Source organism: Panthera pardus, unplaced genomic scaffold (genome assembly GCF_024362965.1).
Source record: "Panthera pardus isolate Hobbes unplaced genomic scaffold, ASM2436296v1 HiC_scaffold_24, whole genome shotgun sequence".
Lineage (NCBI taxonomy): Eukaryota > Metazoa > Chordata > Mammalia > Carnivora > Felidae > Panthera > Panthera pardus.
In genome coordinates, this window is record NW_026526810.1 from 64636376 (window position 1) to 64655844 (window position 19469).

Sequence of the window (19469 nt, forward strand, 5' to 3'; positions counted from 1 at the left end):
CTCGACTAGCTTCTTTCTGTTTCCCTTCTTCTTATGAAACAAAGGATGTCCATCTCCCATTACTCCATTAGCCATCAACTTGTGCTTCTGGAATGTTAACTTCAATCCTTCCTCCTAAGAAGACAACCCACCCACCCAAAATGTCATATGGCACATGTTTTTAAAGTAAATATTAAGCTTTGGGGATCTTGGGGTAAGGGTCATCCTCTGGCTCAAGGATGAGAAAGAAGGCCATCTGACTAAAAGGTAGAAATCAGAAATATGATAAAACCTATATACTTTTCCCTTAGACAGATTTTGTTTCTTGACCTAGTGCCCCTCAGAAAAGAAGTAAGAGAAGAATTTCAACAACACCCCCTACCTGGTGTCTCAATATTAGCATGGCAAATCATCACAGGAGCAAAATCCTGATAATTCCTAACACATACTTTAAGAAATTTTTCTTGTTGAGTACTTAATGAGCAACTAATAGGGTTTCAATAGGGAAGAGGATCAGGAAATTAAACTTCCCATTTGTAAAATAAGTAACACTGATTTAATTTCAGTAGGAATGACTTCTTATTTTTGACTTAATAAGGCCCATAAATACTTCAGTATCATTTTAACAGCTTTCCTACAACTTGAATTCAATTTTTAAAAACTAGGTTTCTAGGATCTAGAAACAAGCCTCCCAAGAGAACCCTGTATCAATTAAATTTCTTTCAAAAATATTGTTTCTTTTAATCTAGTCCCCAGGAGATAGAAGTCAAGATCCCTTCCTTTACTGCAATGACTTCTCCTCAATGGAGCTGTGTGAGCTCTAATTTTTATACCCTCTTATTTTTAAAGTTAGCTAACCAAATGAGTTTAGTATCATGTTAGTGAAGTAGTTAGTAAAACTACAGCCTCATTCCCCACTTCCCAGTGCCTAAATGCTAAGCTTACATCTTTGATCTGAACCGTAAACTCCTTTTCATCCATGCCTCTGCGAAGTTTTGTGAACTGAGCTGCTGCTGTGGTGACTGCAGACACTTCCTCCTCTGCCATGGAAGCCGCGCTGCTGCTTCGTGGTGTGGGGACTGGAGAGTCACCATATTCTCCTGGAGTCAAGGAGGGACTATCTAGCAAGTGGTTGCCTGGCCCCAAAATTCCTCCTGTTACCATTTCCTGGCTCCGGCGGCTAGAAGGCCACTTCCCTGAGAGTACAGCCTGGCAGACGAGGTCAATACGGTTTATAAGGACACGATCCTGAATGGGGGGAAAAGAAATCAATACTGGTTTTAGGGCCGGAGAACCAGCTATGTGATTCTGTGACAAACAATACTGCCACCATTGTCAGAATGGGTAAAAATCACAAGGTAGGAGGAGGGAGGTAATAGTATCAGATCCCTAAGTCAACTGGCAAGAGTTTCATGAAAAAAACCGTGTAGCGCAAAATACAACTAAAGAAAACCAGAACCATCTGTTCCTTGTTTCCCGCTTCTGTTACATTATATTTCCACACTATGTGTTCAGGAATGAGGCTATTACCTTGGGCCACTCAGAGGCTCTTTGTCTTTCTTGTAGCAGCAGAAGCTCAGGGGTCATTTGTTCTCCATCTTCATTTGGGAATCCATCTTGGGACATAGTGAGGGACAGGAGACTCTCTTCATCATAGAGCTTTGAGCGGGACTGGTCAGCAGCTAGAGACCATACAGAATGTGAGCAGAGATGGAAGAATGAAGTTATATAGAAATGGAATTACATGGGCCTTAAATAAAAGCCCAGAGAGTAACAGATCTCTTTTGGTATCCTATCAAATCAAAATCCAAATCTCTCCCAGAGGATGCATGTAGAAAAGAAGGGGAAGAGTGAGGTGAGTGGGGTGGAGAGGTGGGAAATGGGGAAAAGGGCCAACAGCCTGTCACATGCACTCACTTAGCTTTTCTTCCTTCTCGTCCTCACTCTCATCAGTGCTGGAGCTGGAGCTGGATGAGGATGAGGAAGAAGAGGATGATGGTGACAGCTTGCTCAAGTCCAGCTCAGAGTCTGAATCATCCTCATCCTCCAGTTTGACTGGTGGAACATTCCGGGAAACCAGAGGGGTAGTATCAGAGGGGGCTACTCGCATCTCATAGTCTTGTGGGGTTGGTCGGCTCCTGGCCACCACCTCATGCTCTAGCTTTAAAGTCAGACTCTCCAGACTGGGGACCTGGGCGGCTGTCTCCTCAGGTGGTTTTTCAACAGGAGCATCTGGGCGCAGGGGCAGTGGTGAGGCAGTGCGCGAGGTATACTGCTGGTGGAGCAGTGGAGTAGAGCAGCGTGACAGGGGTGGAGCTGGTGCTCCTGCCTGATGGTTCTGCATATAATTCATACGGGCAGCCAGAAAAGAAAAGTCTGGGTCCTGCATGATGTTGCAGTCTGTTTGGCTCACCCCATGGCGGGCTGCCCCTCGCAGAAGCTCCCCATCATGCCGAACAGGCTCCCACCATTTGGGCAATTCAGGACCTGGAGGCTGACATAATGCCAGCCGATCTTCCAGAAGGGGATGGCATAAAACTTGTTCCCGTAAGCGCCGAAGCAACTCAATACGGTAAAGAGTCCGTGAGGCCCTCTCCTCCGTGATGGGCTCAATGAACAGATTAGGGTCCGGGGGCTCTGCAAGAGATAGGGGCAGACAGAGAAATGAAGCGACTTGGCTCTGTTGCCCTCCATCCCCACTCACCCAAGACTCTCCAGTCTTGCTTACCATCTCCAGCTGCTGGGGGAAGGCGACACACTTGGCGACACATGGCCACAAAGCCATGGAAGTACTTGGTAAGGCTTTCGTCTGTTTTTTTGTCCAGACGGGCAAAAGTACGGAAGCGATCCCAATGGAACTGCATGGTATCAGGGTCGTATTCCACACCAAAGGTAGACACCACCCGATAGAAATCAGTTTGTTCACGCCTTGTCCATCTAAAGGGAAGAGGAATCAGGCAACAGTGATCAGAAAAACACAGAGAAGGGGTGCCTGGGTGGCTCAGTAGGTTAAGCATCCAACTCTTGATTTCGGCTCAGGTCATGATCTCGCGCTTTGTGAGTTCGAGCCCCACAATGGGCTCTGCACTGACAGTGTGGGAGCCTGCTTGGGATTCTCTCTCTCTCTCTTCACCACCACCCCCCGCCGCCCATCACCACCGCTCTCATTCTCTCTCTCAAAATAAATAAAACTTAAAAAAAACAAAACAAAACACAGGGAAACTGGTTATTTCTTAATGTGGCTTAGAATATTTGAATAAACAAAAATTGAAAGTAGGGACAAAAAAAAAGGGGGGGGGCCCAGAAGACAGCAGAAGAGGGAGTTAAGAGGTACTCTATAACATATAAGAATTTAAGAATAGCAAACTAAGGGAAAAAATGATGTGGGCAAATAAATGAGAACGGTCACATAAAAGACCTCCTTAGGAGTTGTGGTTAGGCACACAACCAAAGTTTCTGGCATAGAGGAATAAAAGTTAAAGGCAAAAATAAGCGGTCCCTCTAGGGAATTCCAAATAAATCCTTCCTAAGATGTTTTTCAATAAGACCCATAGCCGGGGCGCCTGGGTGGCTCAGTCAGTTGAGCGTCTGACTTCAGTTCAGGTCACAATCTCACAGTTTGTGAGTTTGAGCCCCGCGTCAGGCTCTGTGCTGACAGCTCGGAGCCTGGAGCCTGCTTTGGATTCTGTGTCTCCCTCTCTCTCTCTCTCTCTTCCCCTCCCCCATTCATGCTCTGTCTCTCCCTGTCTCAAAAATAAATAAACATTAAAAAAAAAAAAATTCAATAAGACCCATAGCCGAAGGCAAGCCTACAACTAAGCCCAAATTCCCAGCCACACTACCGTTGCTGTTTTTCCCGCCGCGCGATTTCTTTTAGCTTGAAGGCTGCCTCACAACGCCGTCGTCTCCGGTCCCCTCGTTCTGCAGCCTCTATCTTCATCTGTTCTCTCTTGTAGCTGCGCTGATAAGCTGTTACTAGGCGCCGAAGCCTAGCTGTCAGAGCAGAGCCTGGAGGCCAGAATAGATGGCCTGGCTGCTGGGTCACCTGGGCTGTGGGAAGCAAAGAAGAATGAACAGGCAGTACAGGAAGGACAGTGAGATAATCAAGCCACCCAAAAGCAAAGCTCTTAGAAATCCCAGGATAGGACAGAATTCAGTTAATAATTCCCCAACCCACCACCCCACACAAAATTGTACTAGTTGACCTAGAAGTTTACCTTCATCTCCATCAATCACTGAGATCTCCTCATCCATCATCATCAAGGGATCACCCTAGAGAAGGAGATCCACCCCACAGGATGGAGGGGGGGGGAGGGAAAGGGGGGGAAGTTGGCACTCTGAAATCACTTTCTTATGTGAGTCCTTCTATGGCACCAAAGGGATCAAGAAAAATTTCTAATGACCCCTCACAAAGAAATGGAAGCAACCAACTAAAGGGATAAGAAAGTAAAACCTGAAAAATCAGTTGTTGTTAATGGCTTAAAAATTAGGGACTCAGGAATTTTGCAGTCACATAATATACTTCAATATCCAGCTTGGTCCCACCTCCTACACAAAGCCATCCCTGGTCTCCCCCAGTTGGTATCACAATCCTTTCCATTACTACTTTATATTCTCAAATGGTAGTTACTTTCCATTTTGTATTATAAATTACTCAATACACTTCAGGATCCAGGGAATGGGAGAATACTTAACTATTTAGTAATAGAGAAAAGCTAGACTCAAAGGAGAATTCCTCACCTCATCATCTTGGTCCTTTGGGGGACCCTGGAGTGGTTTGTATTCAGGATCTTCACAATCCTTATCAAAGTCAACCCTAAAATTATTCAAATGCATGAAAAAAAACAACACAAGAATGTATCTTCCTTCACTACAAGCAATTTAGGATGAAGACCTAGCCAAATGTATAATCTAGCATGAAGCAGTCTTTTCTTTCATGCTTAAAGGAATGGCAGCCAGGTGCTAAGATCTGAGAAAGTTAGGTACAACACCCAACAGGACAAAGAACTGGGAGAAACTGACAAAGTGTCATTCTAAATTGCTCACATCTGAAACAAAACACTTTAACCAGCATATTTCCTTTCTCTTGATAGCCTTTTTTATTCTTTACCCATTCTTCCCATCCTTCCTATTTACTTTAATTATTACATTTGAATAGTCCATGTTTGCTTGTTTTACTTTGCTCTACTGAGTGGAAGGGTGACATAATACATGATTTGCAATGAATAACTGACCCAATTTCCTTTGAGTGTTCTGCACTAAACAAACTAAGGTTGTGATCATCAGAGAAATCTCTCAATTGCAGAAGAGTACATGGAATGGGTATTCATGAACTAAGCCAACTACTGAACATGCCCCTCAGGTCTCCATGTGAGAAGTTTTGTTAAACTCACTGGCACCCAAACCAGGGCAACACTGCCCCACCTGGTGACTCAGTATTAGCATGGCAATTCATCATCGAGGCATGTATCCAGAATCTATGCCTGTATGTGTCAGCTACCACTGAGAGATGATGAACCAGGGGTAAAATCTCCTGAGGCGCTAACCACATAAGTGGCGTAGGAGAGTTGCATGGCTATTATCTTTCAAGAGAATCAATTGTCCTGTCAGCTGTGGCTACACAGAAAAGTGTTGCAAGAAAACTGAACAGAATGTCAAATAAGCCGTTTAGGAGTAACGTTAATTTTCACCCTTAGTGGCATCTTATGGCAATGTGTGGTTTTAGCCTAGTTTATGGAGTCCTTTCTGCTAATCCCACTCTTTGTTAAGAATTTATCGTTAATGAGTATAACCATCATTAAGAATACTAATGGGTTCAGTCAAGGCTACAGTTATGTTGTCTCTTAGCATAAGCAACTAATAGGCTTCATGGGGTAGATTCAGAACTTCAAGACAATTAAACACCAGTGCTTACCCTTCCACTATGTCAGAGAAATTATCCAATACTCGATGTTCTGCTGCAATGGCTTTGTCATCTGGTCGACCAGCCTTTTCCAGGAAGCATAAGGCTGGATCTGCCCTCATAGTATTGTATTTCTCATAGCCTAGAAGAAAAAGGGTCTTAAGCTGAAGAAAATAAGAGATTAATTTTGCCTAAAGGGTGCTGAAATAATTGAACTATCTGAGCTACTTTGCTCATAATAGAAAATACTAACTACATGGGGAAACTGAAAAAGTAAAATAATTTAGGGCTAGGTCACACATTTTTGAATGAAGGACAAGAAACACCTGTAAACAAACAGGCACTGAATGTCTGATGAACAGAGAATGAATGAATGAGTCCATGAATATATTTCAGGATGTTTGGACTCATCTAAACCTCTTTGTCTCACAAGTAAATCTACGATTAGAAAGTGTTCAGTTTTTCTGATCCCTTAAAACATCTCAAAAACATGTTGATTAAGTGCCATTACTTTTATGTTAAAGAAATAAACAGAAAAACATTTTCAATTTCTTTTAGGTTTACTTATTTTGAGAAAGAGAGCAAGAGCACAGGAGCGGGTAAGGGGCAGAGGGAAGGAGGGAGGGAGGGAGGGAAGGAGAGAGGGAGAGAGGAGAGAATCCCAAGCAGGCTTTGCACTGTCATCACAGAGCCCAACGCAGGACTTGAACTCACGAACCATGAGATCATGATCTGAGCCAAAACCACGGGCCTGATGCTTAACCTCTGGAGCCACCCAGGTGACCCCAGAATAGTTTTTTAAAAAAAAAAAAGTGATATTCTAATTCACTAAGTCACTGGGCTGGAAGTTAGCACTCACTGCTTTTAATACCTAGGATTTGTTATTAGGCAAGACTGAAAAGGGAGTACTCTTCCTTTTTGTACTCCATTTTGTTTCACTGTAGCTCATACCTTCATCAGAGTGACTGTTGAACATTTAGACAAATAGGATGTTACATAAGTAGAACACTTTCATACAAATTAAACGTGTTTATTATTAGTAGGAGTGGGCATATATTACCTCCCCTGAACTGTGGAAGCTTAACTAAGATACCACAACGTACAAATTGATAACACTGATTAGGGAACAGATGGGAGACTCCCTACCTTGGGATTTAACTATCCATCTGGTCTTTCTGAACATCTATTTATAGGAACGAAATGCTTTGCTCTGGATATTTAAGAACTAGTTTCTTATTCAAACGTAATTTTATTGAAAACCAATCAGATAACTCAGGTACTGGCCATAAGCATTTTACGCTACATGTTCCATCTGTGGACGTAAGTCTACAAAAGGAAATAAACAGACTAAAAAAAGGTACCTACCATGCTTAAAGACTCCAATGAGCAAGGACTTGTCAGCCTCACTGTCCCACCATGTTGTTGGAACCTCCAGCTGATCCACTACTGGGAACCATATGTCAATCTCACTAAAGGTAGAAGACAGCAGAGTCAACACAGCAATGCAGAGAATTAAATAACAATCCTTGGGAAGATTATTATAGGTATCTTCTTTTATCCATTAACTTAAATGCTCACGGATCTGCCTATTTCCTTCCACTGGTATCAAGCATAAGATTAAAGAAGTGACATACTTTCTTAATTATCAGTTATCCCAAAGACAGCACAGAATGAAATAAATAAACCAATCTTTTCTGGTATAAGGCAAGGCATAAAGAAAAATGTACCATAACTTTACCTGGCAATGGCACCCCCTAACACCTTCTCTGCCTGGTCTCCAATAACCTCCTGCCTTAGATAATAGAGCATCCGTACCCGCAATAGCACCCTACAAGTGAGGGAAGAAGAGCCAGGTCAGTAATAACACAGAAACTTTGGGGTGGAAAATGCTTTAGTCTTTGTTAATTTCCATCCTTACTTGTTACACTGATGTTTCAAATGCTTCTTATAACTCTCATCCTGGAACAGGGTATCAGGATTATATTTCCGGATCCAATCTGCCTTATGGATATCAAAAGTGCTTTGTGATTTTACTTTTTTCCCCTTGCGTCCACGTGGCACAGGGATAGACAGACCTGGGAAAGGGGAGACATTAAAGACTTGGATTGAGAAAAACCCTTGGACCTGAAAAGGATTAGGTGATCTATAGAAAGATAAACAGTAAAGAGTTGATAATTACCTGAATGATTCTGCAATTCTTTTGTCTTGCCATTTTCAGCAGGGCTAATCAAGTCCCAAATGAAGCCTTTGATATTTTCATCCCCACGATAATGTAGAAGACAGTAAACAAGGATGGCCCGGCAAATTGTCTCCACATCTCGTTCAGTCATACGTCGCTTGAAGCGTCCATGAGACAAGATATCTCGCCACCGTCCCCAACTAGAAAAACAGAAAATTGTGTTAATATTTTCCTGGGAACTTCCAAAAGATGGGAGAGGAAAAGATCTGGGGAAAACATCTTAACAGAATAAAGTTTTTCCCATTATCCCCTCTTTGGTCAGAGCTTCCAATCTGAAAGGCAAACCGAGTGTCTAGCAGGATTAAAATCCACTACCTCTAATGGCAAGACGGGTTCTTACCCATATACCAAGAGGTGCTTTTCCACCCGAAAACAGTCAGTGCGCCCATAGGTATGATGACGGTCGTGTCGGCGAGAGCGTGGCCGCTCATCATCTTCACTTTCCAAATCAGAGAATTCCACTAGGTCATCATCTTTCAGGGTGCTGAAGTGCCGGGTCTGTTTTCGTACTCTAGGTGTGTCAATCACCAAGTTATTCTATACAGAGAACAGAAGCAGAAGAGTAACTCTGTTCAAGATAGGATTGTGGGAAAGGAATTAAGACAATTATGGATATAACATCTATAGATACTCAAAAAGAGATTTTTTTTTTAGGACATGCAAAATAATCTATAGGGACTCAGGAAGCAAAAGTAAGTGGTAGATATCTAAGTAGTTTTCTGGGGCCTCATATGCAGAAAGTTTTTACAATGGCTCTTATATACAATACACCATCATAAATGAAGGCCAGCATCAAAGAATCGGAGCAGCTACAAAGGCTCCTGAAACACTGCTTCCGTAAAGAAAAAGAAGCTTACCTTGCTGTTCAGTAGATCCATGTCCAGGTCAGCCTTTTTGGCCCACTTTTGCCAAAAGTTGGGGTCATCCAGAGAAATATCAGTTCTATTTTCAGAAGCAACAAAGCTTGCCTAGTGAGGAAGGAACAAAGTAAAGTTGACCATAACACTTTTTTGAGCAAGTGAAACCAGTAACTGTATTTAAAAAATATATTTAAATTCTAAAAATTCCTGTCTCTACCTCTGCTTCTCTAGCATTTGGCACAGACAGAACATACCTTGGCAAAGGTAGAACCCTTTCCTTCAGACTCAATGGTGATGGTTGTGGTTCGTCTTAACAAGATCTGGTCAATGTCTTCTTCACAAAACTTGGAGCCCTCATCATCTTCTTCCATTATGGCTGCATATGCTCCTTTTCTTAAGAGATCTTCAATCTCTTTCTTGGAGAACTGCTGGATCTGCAAAACCCAACAGTAAGATGAAAAAACTACTAAGAGCATTACCTAACCATATCATAATAATTTAGTTTATTACATTTTAAGAAATAAGAATTGAGAAATCAAACATGGTGGTCAGATTCCTGTGCAAAATAGCTTTGCCTCCCTCTATTGCTATGACCTGCTACAAATGTATCCACAGACTAAAAGGACTCACTCCAGTAATGTTGCCATCCCGACCACTCATGGACTGAAGCACAGCTTTATCCAATCCCAACTTAAGGCTAGCCTTATCAAACATCTCTCTCTCATAAGAATTACGAGTGATGAGACGGTACACCTTCACAGCTTTGCTCTGCCCAATTCGATGACATCGTGCCTGCGCCTGGTTAAAAAGAAATGGAAAGAAAGGGCAAAGATAACATAAAATTGGGGTGGGAAGAATTCAAAATACCAATTCACATCTATAATGCAGCCATGAGATCAACTCAAAACCAAAAGTCAATTTCAAGATGAAATGACTGCCCCACCAAACACAACAGGAGTCAGCAAGCTATGGTTTACCCAGCCACCTGTTTCCGTTAATAAAGTTTTACTGAAACGCAAACCCGCCCGCTCATTTCCATGTTGTCTATGGCTGCTTTTGTGCTTCAAGAGCAGAGCTAAGTAGTTACAACAGACACCGTATGGTCTGTAAAGCCCAAAACATTTACTGACGGTTTGCTGATGGAGACTGCCACCTTTAAACCAAATAAACAATGCCATACTCTTTGAAAGAAAGTCTTTCTATGAGATCTTGATCCTGTTGGAAAACCTCTTACATTAGGTGGTTCGTCCCTAAGACAATGATTTCCTCTACCTGCAGGTCATTTTGTGGATTCCAGTCTGAATCAAAGATGATGCAGGTATCAGCAGCTGTGAGATTAATACCAAGTCCACCAGCCCGGGTGCATAGCAAAAAGACAAAACGGTCTGAGTCAGGCTTGCTGAAGCGGTCAATAGCTGCCTGTCGAAGGTTACCTCTGACTCTCCCATCAATACGCTCATATAAGTACCTGTGCAACAATCACAGAAAAAAATTTAATTGGTAAGCAGAAAAAAGAGACCAAAAAAGCAGACTAGGATCAATATCAGTATCTCTGTATCTCTAGTTGACCCAAACTTTATCAGAGAGTTGAGAGTAGGAATCTTAAATACTTCTTTTATCCCAGTCCTAACCGACTTTATTAAACCCAGACCCTCCTACTCTTTGCAGCTTTACGAAGCTACACTAAACACAAGGCAAGGTATGATTCTTTTCTCACCTCCTCTGAATTAGATAATCCTCTAGGATATCTAGACAGCGTACCATCTGGGAGAAGATCAGAACCTTATGGCCACCAGCTTTAAGTTTTGGAAGCAACTTGTCAATAAGAACCAATTTGCCAGCTGAACGAACCATGGCCTGCAAGTGGAAGTCATGAGGTATAATATGGCAAGCTTCTCGAAATTCTGTCAGGATTTTTTCTTCTGCACCTGCCGAAAGAAAAATCAAACTTGATGGTGAGATCCAGAGAAACATGCTAAGGCTGTAGTTTACTTAACTGAGATAAGGAAGCCAAGAAAAGTTATCTGACTTGAGATAAACATTTTTCTCACAGAGAATTTCAGCACCCAAAACATCCTAAATAATCTTCGACTGTGTCATACAAAATACTGCAAATCAATCAGGACTTAAGATTGTAATTGGGTAAAACATACATAAATATGTGGACTAGAACTAGGACAGTACATGCTAACAACTATTACCATCCCACTGGCACCCAAATCAGAAACTACAAAATGGAGTACCAGCGGGGACATTTCTCCAAAGGACAGAATGACTTGAGTTCTTGTTCATGAAATTCTAAACAGCAAATTTCATATAATTTAAGATTATGCAGGATGAAGGGGGAAGAACTAGCGAAAGACATTTCACATAAGAGTTGCTTTAAAAGAACCCCTCTCTCTCCCCAACTTAGGCTGAGTCAGTCAACGTATCCACAGTTCCTGAGGAGTATCCTTAGAAAGGAAACACAGGCGACAGAGGAATGCAGTATTCTCCAGGAGCTCTCTCACCATTGATGAGATATGGGTGGTTGCAGCATTTGCGCAACTCCATCATTGTATTGAGCAGATTAGGCATGTTAGTGTGACCTGCCCCTTTGGAAAGGAAGGAGAAATTCTTCTCCAAAATAGCCCGGTAGTATTTCTTCTGGATGTTGGTCAGCTCTACTTCAATAATAGTTTCCTGTTTGGGTGCCAGGTTTTTTTCAACATCCTCCTTGAGTCTTCTCAGCATCATTGGCTTGAGAATGGCCTGTAGCTTTTGAACCTGTGCCCAATACAGAGAGAAAAGAAATAAAAACTATGAGGACAAACATGCTTACGTTACTTGGAAACATGAAAAAAACATGAGTTTTCCACTATGAGAAATGTAGATTTTGCACAATGCCACAAATGATGCAGGCACGAGGTTGTAAGTTCAAAAAGGCCCTCACGGCCTATGACAGTACATGCGTGCCTACTACACACTTTACCTTTTTTGTCCAGATACATTTCCTACCTGTTCCTCTGTCTTGAGATCCCCAAAGTCCTTGAGGAACTCTGATTCTGAAGGAAACTGTGAAGGTTCCAAGAAATGAAGCAAGCTAAACAGTTCCTCCACGGTATTTTGCAATGGTGTTCCTGTGAGTAACACTTTGTGTTCCTAGAAATGGAGAAAACAAAAAAATGATAAAACTCAAAAACACAAAGGACATCTGGGGTTTTCTATCAAGCATATAACTTAAGCGTTAATTTCTTTATCTGTATAATTATGGGAATGGACCAGATTACTATCTTAACTTTTCTTTCACTCTTGCTCCCTCTTTTGATAAACATAAAACATTAAAAAAAAAACAAAAAAACACCTTGATATTTAACAAGAATTAACTTAAACATGATTATGAGCAAACAAAGAAATATTCAAAATATTTATTTTTTCAATTACATATGCCTTTCCACGCTCAAATCCCCACAGATATCCTAATATGTCCCCCTCTAGGGAATGTACCTGTGCTGGATTAAATATGGCCATTAATTCTTTGTAGTTCCTCCTATCAAGGTTCACCCCTTGAATCTGGGCTTGCCTTGTGGCTTGCTCTGACAAAGAGAATGTAGCAGAAGTGATATTGTGTGAGTTTCAGAGCCTATAACTCAAAGGCCTTGCAACTTCTGCCTTTGCCCTCTCTGGACACTGCCCTGACTCTACCATGTAAAGAAGCAACATCTGGTCTACTGAAGGATAACAGGTCATATAGAAGATGACCCAAGAGCCCACCAATTGCCAGCTGTAGCCACATTACTGACTACAGGCAAGATCACCAAAGTAATGGTCTAGCCAAACACAGCCCAAGTTGCTGGGCTAGAAAATCATAAAAAATATTAGTTGTTAGCCACTAACGTTTAGGGTATTTGTTATGCAGTACGAGGTAACTAATACAGTATCCCGCCTCTCCACCTGGTTAAAAACCACTAACATACAATTACCTTCCAATTCTAAAATATACAGGACTCTTACAAGACTTTCAGGTGTCCACTCCCATAGGTCATACCCACCACCCAATACCAGGATTGGGATTCTTTTTTCTTCTCTGGTAATTAAAGTTATATTAATTCCACAGAGAATTAGGGTTATTTTAATTTCAGGTGTTTTTGCCCATGAGTCAATGTGAAGAACTCACCAAGTCCATGTGCTTGAGGCTATCAAGCAGCTTGCAGTTACGGTTCTTTAGCCGATGGGCCTCATCAATGATGACACAACGCCATTCAATCTCACGAAGCTCAGGACAGTCTGACAAAATCATCTCGAAAGTGGTGATCAAGGCATCAAACTTGTATGCACCTGGGATGAGGCGCCCCTAAGCACGAAAGCAATAGTTAAGAAAAGGCCTACCATGAACCTAAACAGGGACCTCTTCTGAATTACACATTCTCTTTTCTATATTTAGGCAGGCTCAACAGGAAATACAAACTGCACCACCACCCACCTATGCTGCTGTTTATCTTCATGATAAATAATGCCAAATCACTGAATGTAAGATACAATGTCTCTTCAACACATTCAGATTCTTGAGAAAATGACAGACCTCACTGAATGAAGCTGGACATTTTTGACTCTGCTGTATGCCTAGCTCATGTATCTCAAAACCTAGATCTTTTGATAGTTAACAATGAAATCCACAAAGGTCAGGCACCGTTGAAACATACAAGACAAAACTGAAAGTGAAATAGGTAATATCTGTTACTATCTAAAAATGGACAGGAGAATCAGTTTAACAAAATAGCAGCAAAATACAACTAAGAAAGGATGAATAGCTCAAATTTTTATTTTAAAATTTATATAGAAACAGGAATCGATCTTGATGAAAATTTTAGTAGACTTAAGAAAAAGAAAGGAAATGGCCTAAGTTCACCACCTCCATTCTTTCTTAATTAAAAGTTATCAATACTGGTAAAATTCTATTTAAAATCTAAGTATTCATAAATGAAGCCAGAACTCCCACTGGATCAAAATGTTCACTGGATAAAAAGAGCAAAAGTGAAAAAAATTCCTCATGTAATCTAGACAAAATGCCATAAATCACCTAAGAAAACCTCATTAAAAGTCTTTTATTCATAGAAAAGCCTCTAAAATACCAGCTACCTTGGCCTACTCTCTCCAAACCATTACATTCCCATGATATGCCACTCACCCGTGAATCTTTGCAGTACATTTCATATTGCTGAATCATCTGACGGCTAGCCAGACTGCCATGGTATACAATAGTGTTCATTTCTGTCCATGTATTGAATTCTCGCTCCCAGTTAGTAATTGTGGACAGTGGAGCAATGACCAGGAAGGGTCCGTGAATGCCCACATTATATACCTCCTGCAAAAAGGCAATGGACTGGATAGTTTTGCCCAATCCCATCTCATCAGCCAGGATGCAGTTTTGCCTGAAGATTCACCATGGAAAAAGAAAAGCATGTTAAAAGATACCATCTTTTTAAAAGTACATAACAAAAGAGTAAAAAGAAACTGTTTCAACAGAAAATTAATAAAAATCATCCCAGACCAAGCCTACATTTCATGGGCCCACTCTTTTCTATACCTGTTATACCAATTAAAGAGCAGCCAGTTGACCCCTTCCAACTGATATTCCCGTAACTGGTTTCTGTTTTTATACTCATGTGACAGCTCTAACTTCTTCCAGGCACTTGCCTGTGGACGATTCTACAAAAGAGAAAATTTCAATTAGTGGGGTGAAGATATTAACAAAACTAGGCAAATGTCCCAGGCAGTTCTAGTACCTAAAATCAATTCAAAAATGTGAATTAAAAGCATCTTAAATATATTCAAATTCATGAGTTCATAACGTAAGTTTAAAAAACTTAAAAAAAAAAAAAAAAAGGAAAACGAAAAGAGAAAAAAATCCATTGATCACTTCTGAAGGATGCTAGAGAACTACCTTGTTATTTTGAAAACTGGAAAATAAAGAAAATAAAGCATTTATCCTCCTTTCTTATACAATCTGTACCTCAGAGTGACCAAACAGTAGGTGAGTCGTATTTTATAGAAAATTCTGGCTAATAAATGAAGATTGTACAATTAAAGTATCATCATTCTGAATCCTTAAAGAACAGTCCGAGGCAGGGGCGCTTGGGTGGCTCAGTCGGTTTAAGTGTCCGAATTCAGCTCAGGTCATGATCACGTGGCTTTTGAGTTTGAGCCCCACTTCAGGCTCTGTGCTGACAGCTCAGACTCTGGAGCCTGCTTCAGATTTTGTGTCTCCCTCTCTCTGCCCCTCCCCACTTATACTCCATCTCTCAAAAAAAATAAACATTAAAAAAACAAAACAAAAAAAACCAGACCAAGGCAATGATCATAAATGGCTAATAATATCACAAAAGACAACCTGATAGAACCATCTATTAAGTAGATCTGGTCATCTCCCTTCCCCACCTGATCAAGCTTCTAGAATAGTAGTTTGTAATGGAACTGTCTATAATGATAATATTTTATATCTGCCACTAGCCACCTGTGACTACTGAAAGTTTGCAATGTAGCTAGTGGTTACTATGTTAGCACAGCGCTAAAAAGTTCCAGTGGACAGCACTGGTCTGTATCTAACCATTTATGTAAAATATAAGGGCCAGAGAACACGTTAGAAGGTACCGAGGGAAATGCAACCGGCAAACTTCAGACCATGGAAACCCTAGAGAACAAACCACCTGATTTCTTCAAGAGAAACTGCAAAGATGGGAAAGGAGAGACAGGAGGAACTATAATTAAGAGAGATCTGAGACACATTAACTGACAGTAATATATAGACCTTTATTCTGAATCCAATTCAAACAATTTAACATTAGAAGACAATCAGGGAAATTCATATAACGATTGGTTATTCGATGATATTGAGAAATGGTTAAATTTTCTTAGGTGTAAAAATGGTATTATTTATCCTTTAGACATAAACACCAAAATATTTATGGATGAAATAAAGGAATCTGGGATTTTCTTTAAAATAAATTGGGAAACAGGAAAATGAGTAGATAGAGAAATACATGAAAAATCAGCTATCATTAATTGTTAAAAGTTGGGTGATGGGTACATTGTAACATTTCTTCACAATGTACATTGTAACATTTCTTTAACTTTTGTATGTTTGAAAGTGTCCATGATAAAAAGCTAAACAACAACATAAGCTTCTATAAATAAAAAATTACATCATTACCTATGTGGGCTTTACACTCTAAATGCAAATATACTTACCACTCTTTTGAGTTCTGGGTGCCTTGATTGGATCCGTTTAAATTCTCGAATCTTGCCCTCATCAACATCCTCTTTCAGCTCCCACGTACTATCCTCGTAGGGCAGAGAGCACCATTTCACCAGGTAGTAAATTACAGGCTAGGAGAGAAGAAGCTAAAGGCTTAATGAACTGATTTTGTGTTCTCTGCTGTAATCAAAGGATAAGAATTTGACTATCGAGTCAGATCACAAGGTGTTAATACTAAAAAGTACTAGAAAAAAAAAAAGATGCATGTACTATTCATGGCTTTGATGATTTTTGCAGCAATTTATCAGAATCTATTCTAAAAGGCAAAGTTCTACCAGTAGTTTCTAGAACACTAAGCACTGAAACATTATGCTCATCAACCAAGCAAATGCCAAATATATACATATATATACATATATATATATATATATATTTTTTTTTTTTTTTCTCTCCCCTGTATTATGTTGACTTAGGTTGAAATTAAAAGATAGACCTCTGGCTCCATACTAGTGTCCTGGGACCAAATTTAATACAGTGGAAGAGTGGAAGCCAAGCTACTTTTCTAAGCGAGGAACATATTAAACCCGTAAGAGAAAAGCAGGGCTGAAATCACTGGGCTTCGGAGCTTCTGTAGCTCTGAGTGTAGACGCTACGTCAAAGAGTAGTCATATGGTGGTAAAGAGATTCCCTTGTGAGCTAGGAGAGAACTAGAAGAGCTATCACTGAGGACAGGTAAGAAGAGAGAAGAGGAAGGGCAAATGCTGAAGCTCCACCTACAGTACTGTGCTCTATGTAGGTGTTCTACTGCAAGGGATGGGCAGTGACCTATGGTAAAATGGCTCTTCTCACTACTCAAGATGATCTTTGCACTGACTGCATTTCCATTTCTGGCTTATATAAAACAAGAATTAGATTGGGCCTAGTGCTGGGACACCTGGGTGGCTCAGTCGGTTAAGCATCCAAGTTCAGCTCAGGTCATGATCTGGTACATGAGTTTGAGCCCTACATCGGGTTCTGCACTGTTGGCAGAGAGCTTGCTTGGGATTCCCTCCCTCCATCCCTCCCTCCCTACAAAAACCAAAACAAACAAAAAGCTTTATATTGGGCCTAATGTAATCAACAGTAATCTCTATGATCAATTCACAGAATACCCCTCAAAACAGCAAGAAATTTGAAGATTATATCTAAGTACCTCAACAGAGTCACAGATCATGGGATCCCCAGAATTAATTTAGTTGCTCCTTTCCTTTATTATAGTGACTCAGGTCACCTTCTACATAAAGCCATTTGTCCAGCTCACACATTTCCAGCATCATAATTTACTGTCCCAAATACTTTATTATTTATAATACTTATTTCCACTATTAGGTAATGTACAGAGGATGACAAAGCAAACTTATTTTGGGGATGGAGGGAAATGGGTATATAGGATGATATCCAATACTGGCAGCAAAAGTTTTACCAGGGAACTAAAACATTTTCTTCTGTCTTGCCATTTCCAACACAGTCCAAAGGGACCAAAGACCAATTACTTCTGGAAGAGTTAAGTATGTTGATAGCACAAGATTTTCAAGGCTAAGAAGACTGAGATCCTGAAAATGATGAGAAGAATTTAATAGCAGCTAACCTGTCCTTTCTAATAGTTGGGTTGGTTTCCCACTCACCTCCCACAAATGAACAACAAACAGTAACTCCCACCCCTACCCCCAAAAGCAGACTATGTTATCTGAGGATGCCTATTAGGATATGAAGACATAGTGAACTATAATAGGTCTTGGACATCTAAGGTTCTGAGTGACTCTAAAGGCTTATACAATAAACTTGGAATTTTACAGAGGGAAGACTTTAGTTTTTAGGTCCTGTAAGGGTGGTGTATAGAAACATGTCACTTAACTTGTGAGTGGGCCCAGCTCACCACCTGGCACTGACATCTTAACAAGGTTCTGTGGTTCTGTACTCGTCACTGGGTAAGCAGTAACTGTCAGACGTGATAAAAACTTTATGAAATATGGCCGTACAAAGCAAACCAAAACTGCTACTTAAAGTGAAAAGAAAGCACTAAGTTCTAAGGAAATGGTTGTTCACAGTCTAAGTAAGTTTCAAAAAAATTAAGAGAGGATGTTCAATTCACTGGTGGCTTAGATCTTTACAATTCTTCCTTGGAAAATGAAAAAAGTAATTTATGAATCTGTATTAGCAAGTGTTTTAGCATGTGTAAAATCTGCTAACAGAGCTTTAGTGCTCTGATTCCCAATGAAGCTATGCCTGAGAATCCCTTGGAGAACAAACTTAAAAATACAGATCTCTGGGTCCCACCCTAGACCTACTGAATCTGAATCTGTGGGAAGGGAATCCCACATTCTGTTTAAAAGTATAGATTCAGGGGCACCTGGTTGAGTGTCCAACTTTGGCTTAGGTCATGATCTCATCGTTCATAGGCTGGAGCCCCACACTGGGTTCTCTGTCAGTGTGGAGCCTGCTTCAGATCCTCTGTTGCCCTCTCTCTCTGCCCCTCCCCTGCGGCTCTCTCTCTCTCAAAAGTAAACATTAAAAAAAAAGTACAGATTCAAATCAGTTTTAATGATAAATCAAAACGCATTAATTGATGGTAAGTTCACCAAATAAGTAATTCTCTGGGGTGTCTGGGTGACTCCGTTAAGTGTCTGACTCTTGATTTGGGCTCAGGTCATGATCTCGCAGTTTCGTAATATTGAGCCCCATGTTGAGCCCTCGCAACTGGCTCATGGGACAAAGAGCCCTGTGTGGGGCTCTGCGCTCCCAGAATGGAGCCTGCTTGGGATTCTCTCCCTCTCCCTTTCTTTCTGCCCTTCCCCTGCTCACACACACTCACTCTCTCAAAATAAATAAATAAACATTTAAAAAAAATCAGTAATTCTCTGGGGCAACTGGGTGGCTCAGCTGGTTAAGCGTCTAACTTCTGCTCAGGTCATGATCTCACATTTTGTGAGTTTGAGTCCTGCATTGGGCTCTGTGCTGACAGCTCAGAGCCTGGAGCCTGCTTCGAATTCTGTGTCTCCCTCTCTCTCTCTCTCTCTCTCTCTCTCTCTGCTCCTCCCCTGCTCATGCTCTCTCTCTCCTTCAAAAATAAATAAAAACATTAAAAAATTTTTAAAAACTTAGTAATTCTCAACAACATGAAGAAAGCTAAGAGTCTGCACAGGTATTTTTACATTTATAACTATGAAGATTTGTGAAGTATCTCTACTGCTCTCCCCTTCTCTCACCCTCAACTGA

At 40.8% G+C, this 19469-nt stretch overlaps 1 protein-coding gene and 2 non-coding genes across 8 annotated transcripts in view; all 3 read right to left on the minus strand.

Moving 5' to 3' along the window:
- CHD8 (chromodomain helicase DNA binding protein 8) overlaps window positions 1-19469 on the minus strand; it is a 61265-nt gene that overhangs the window by 4248 nt on the left and 37548 nt on the right. For 5 of the 6 annotated variants that reach the window (XM_019430563.2, XM_019430560.2, XM_019430564.2 and 2 more), the window contains exons 11-35: window positions 16208-16345; window positions 14547-14668; window positions 14148-14391; window positions 13137-13313; window positions 11978-12121; window positions 11491-11746; window positions 10698-10908; window positions 10253-10448; window positions 9611-9778; window positions 9235-9414; window positions 8978-9088; window positions 8461-8657; window positions 8061-8260; window positions 7800-7980; window positions 7620-7709; window positions 7247-7350; window positions 5894-6023; window positions 4720-4795; window positions 4197-4251; window positions 3822-4029; window positions 2708-2916; window positions 1897-2616; window positions 1510-1661; window positions 925-1227; window positions 1-114 (exon numbers count right to left, since the gene is read on the minus strand). In XM_019430563.2, the coding sequence (XP_019286108.2) occupies window positions 1-114; window positions 925-1227; window positions 1510-1661; window positions 1897-2616; window positions 2708-2916; window positions 3822-4029; window positions 4197-4251; window positions 4720-4795; window positions 5894-6023; window positions 7247-7350; window positions 7620-7709; window positions 7800-7980; window positions 8061-8260; window positions 8461-8657; window positions 8978-9088; window positions 9235-9414; window positions 9611-9778; window positions 10253-10448; window positions 10698-10908; window positions 11491-11746; window positions 11978-12121; window positions 13137-13313; window positions 14148-14391; window positions 14547-14668; window positions 16208-16345 (4686 nt within the window). The remainder of the gene's footprint in view (window positions 115-924; window positions 1228-1509; window positions 1662-1896; window positions 2617-2707; window positions 2917-3821; window positions 4030-4196; window positions 4252-4719; window positions 4796-5893; window positions 6024-7246; window positions 7351-7619; window positions 7710-7799; window positions 7981-8060; window positions 8261-8460; window positions 8658-8977; window positions 9089-9234; window positions 9415-9610; window positions 9779-10252; window positions 10449-10697; window positions 10909-11490; window positions 11747-11977; window positions 12122-13136; window positions 13314-14147; window positions 14392-14546; window positions 14669-16207; window positions 16346-19469) is intronic. The other variant, XM_019430562.2, reaches the window with a different exon arrangement.
- Window positions 315-400, minus strand: LOC128773335 (small nucleolar RNA U6-53/MBII-28). The gene has a single exon (XR_008417602.1). It is a non-coding gene; the product is annotated as a small nucleolar RNA U6-53/MBII-28 (small nucleolar RNA).
- On the minus strand, window positions 5333-5442 carry LOC128773334 (small nucleolar RNA U6-53/MBII-28). Its single transcript, XR_008417601.1, has one exon. It is a non-coding gene; the product is annotated as a small nucleolar RNA U6-53/MBII-28 (small nucleolar RNA).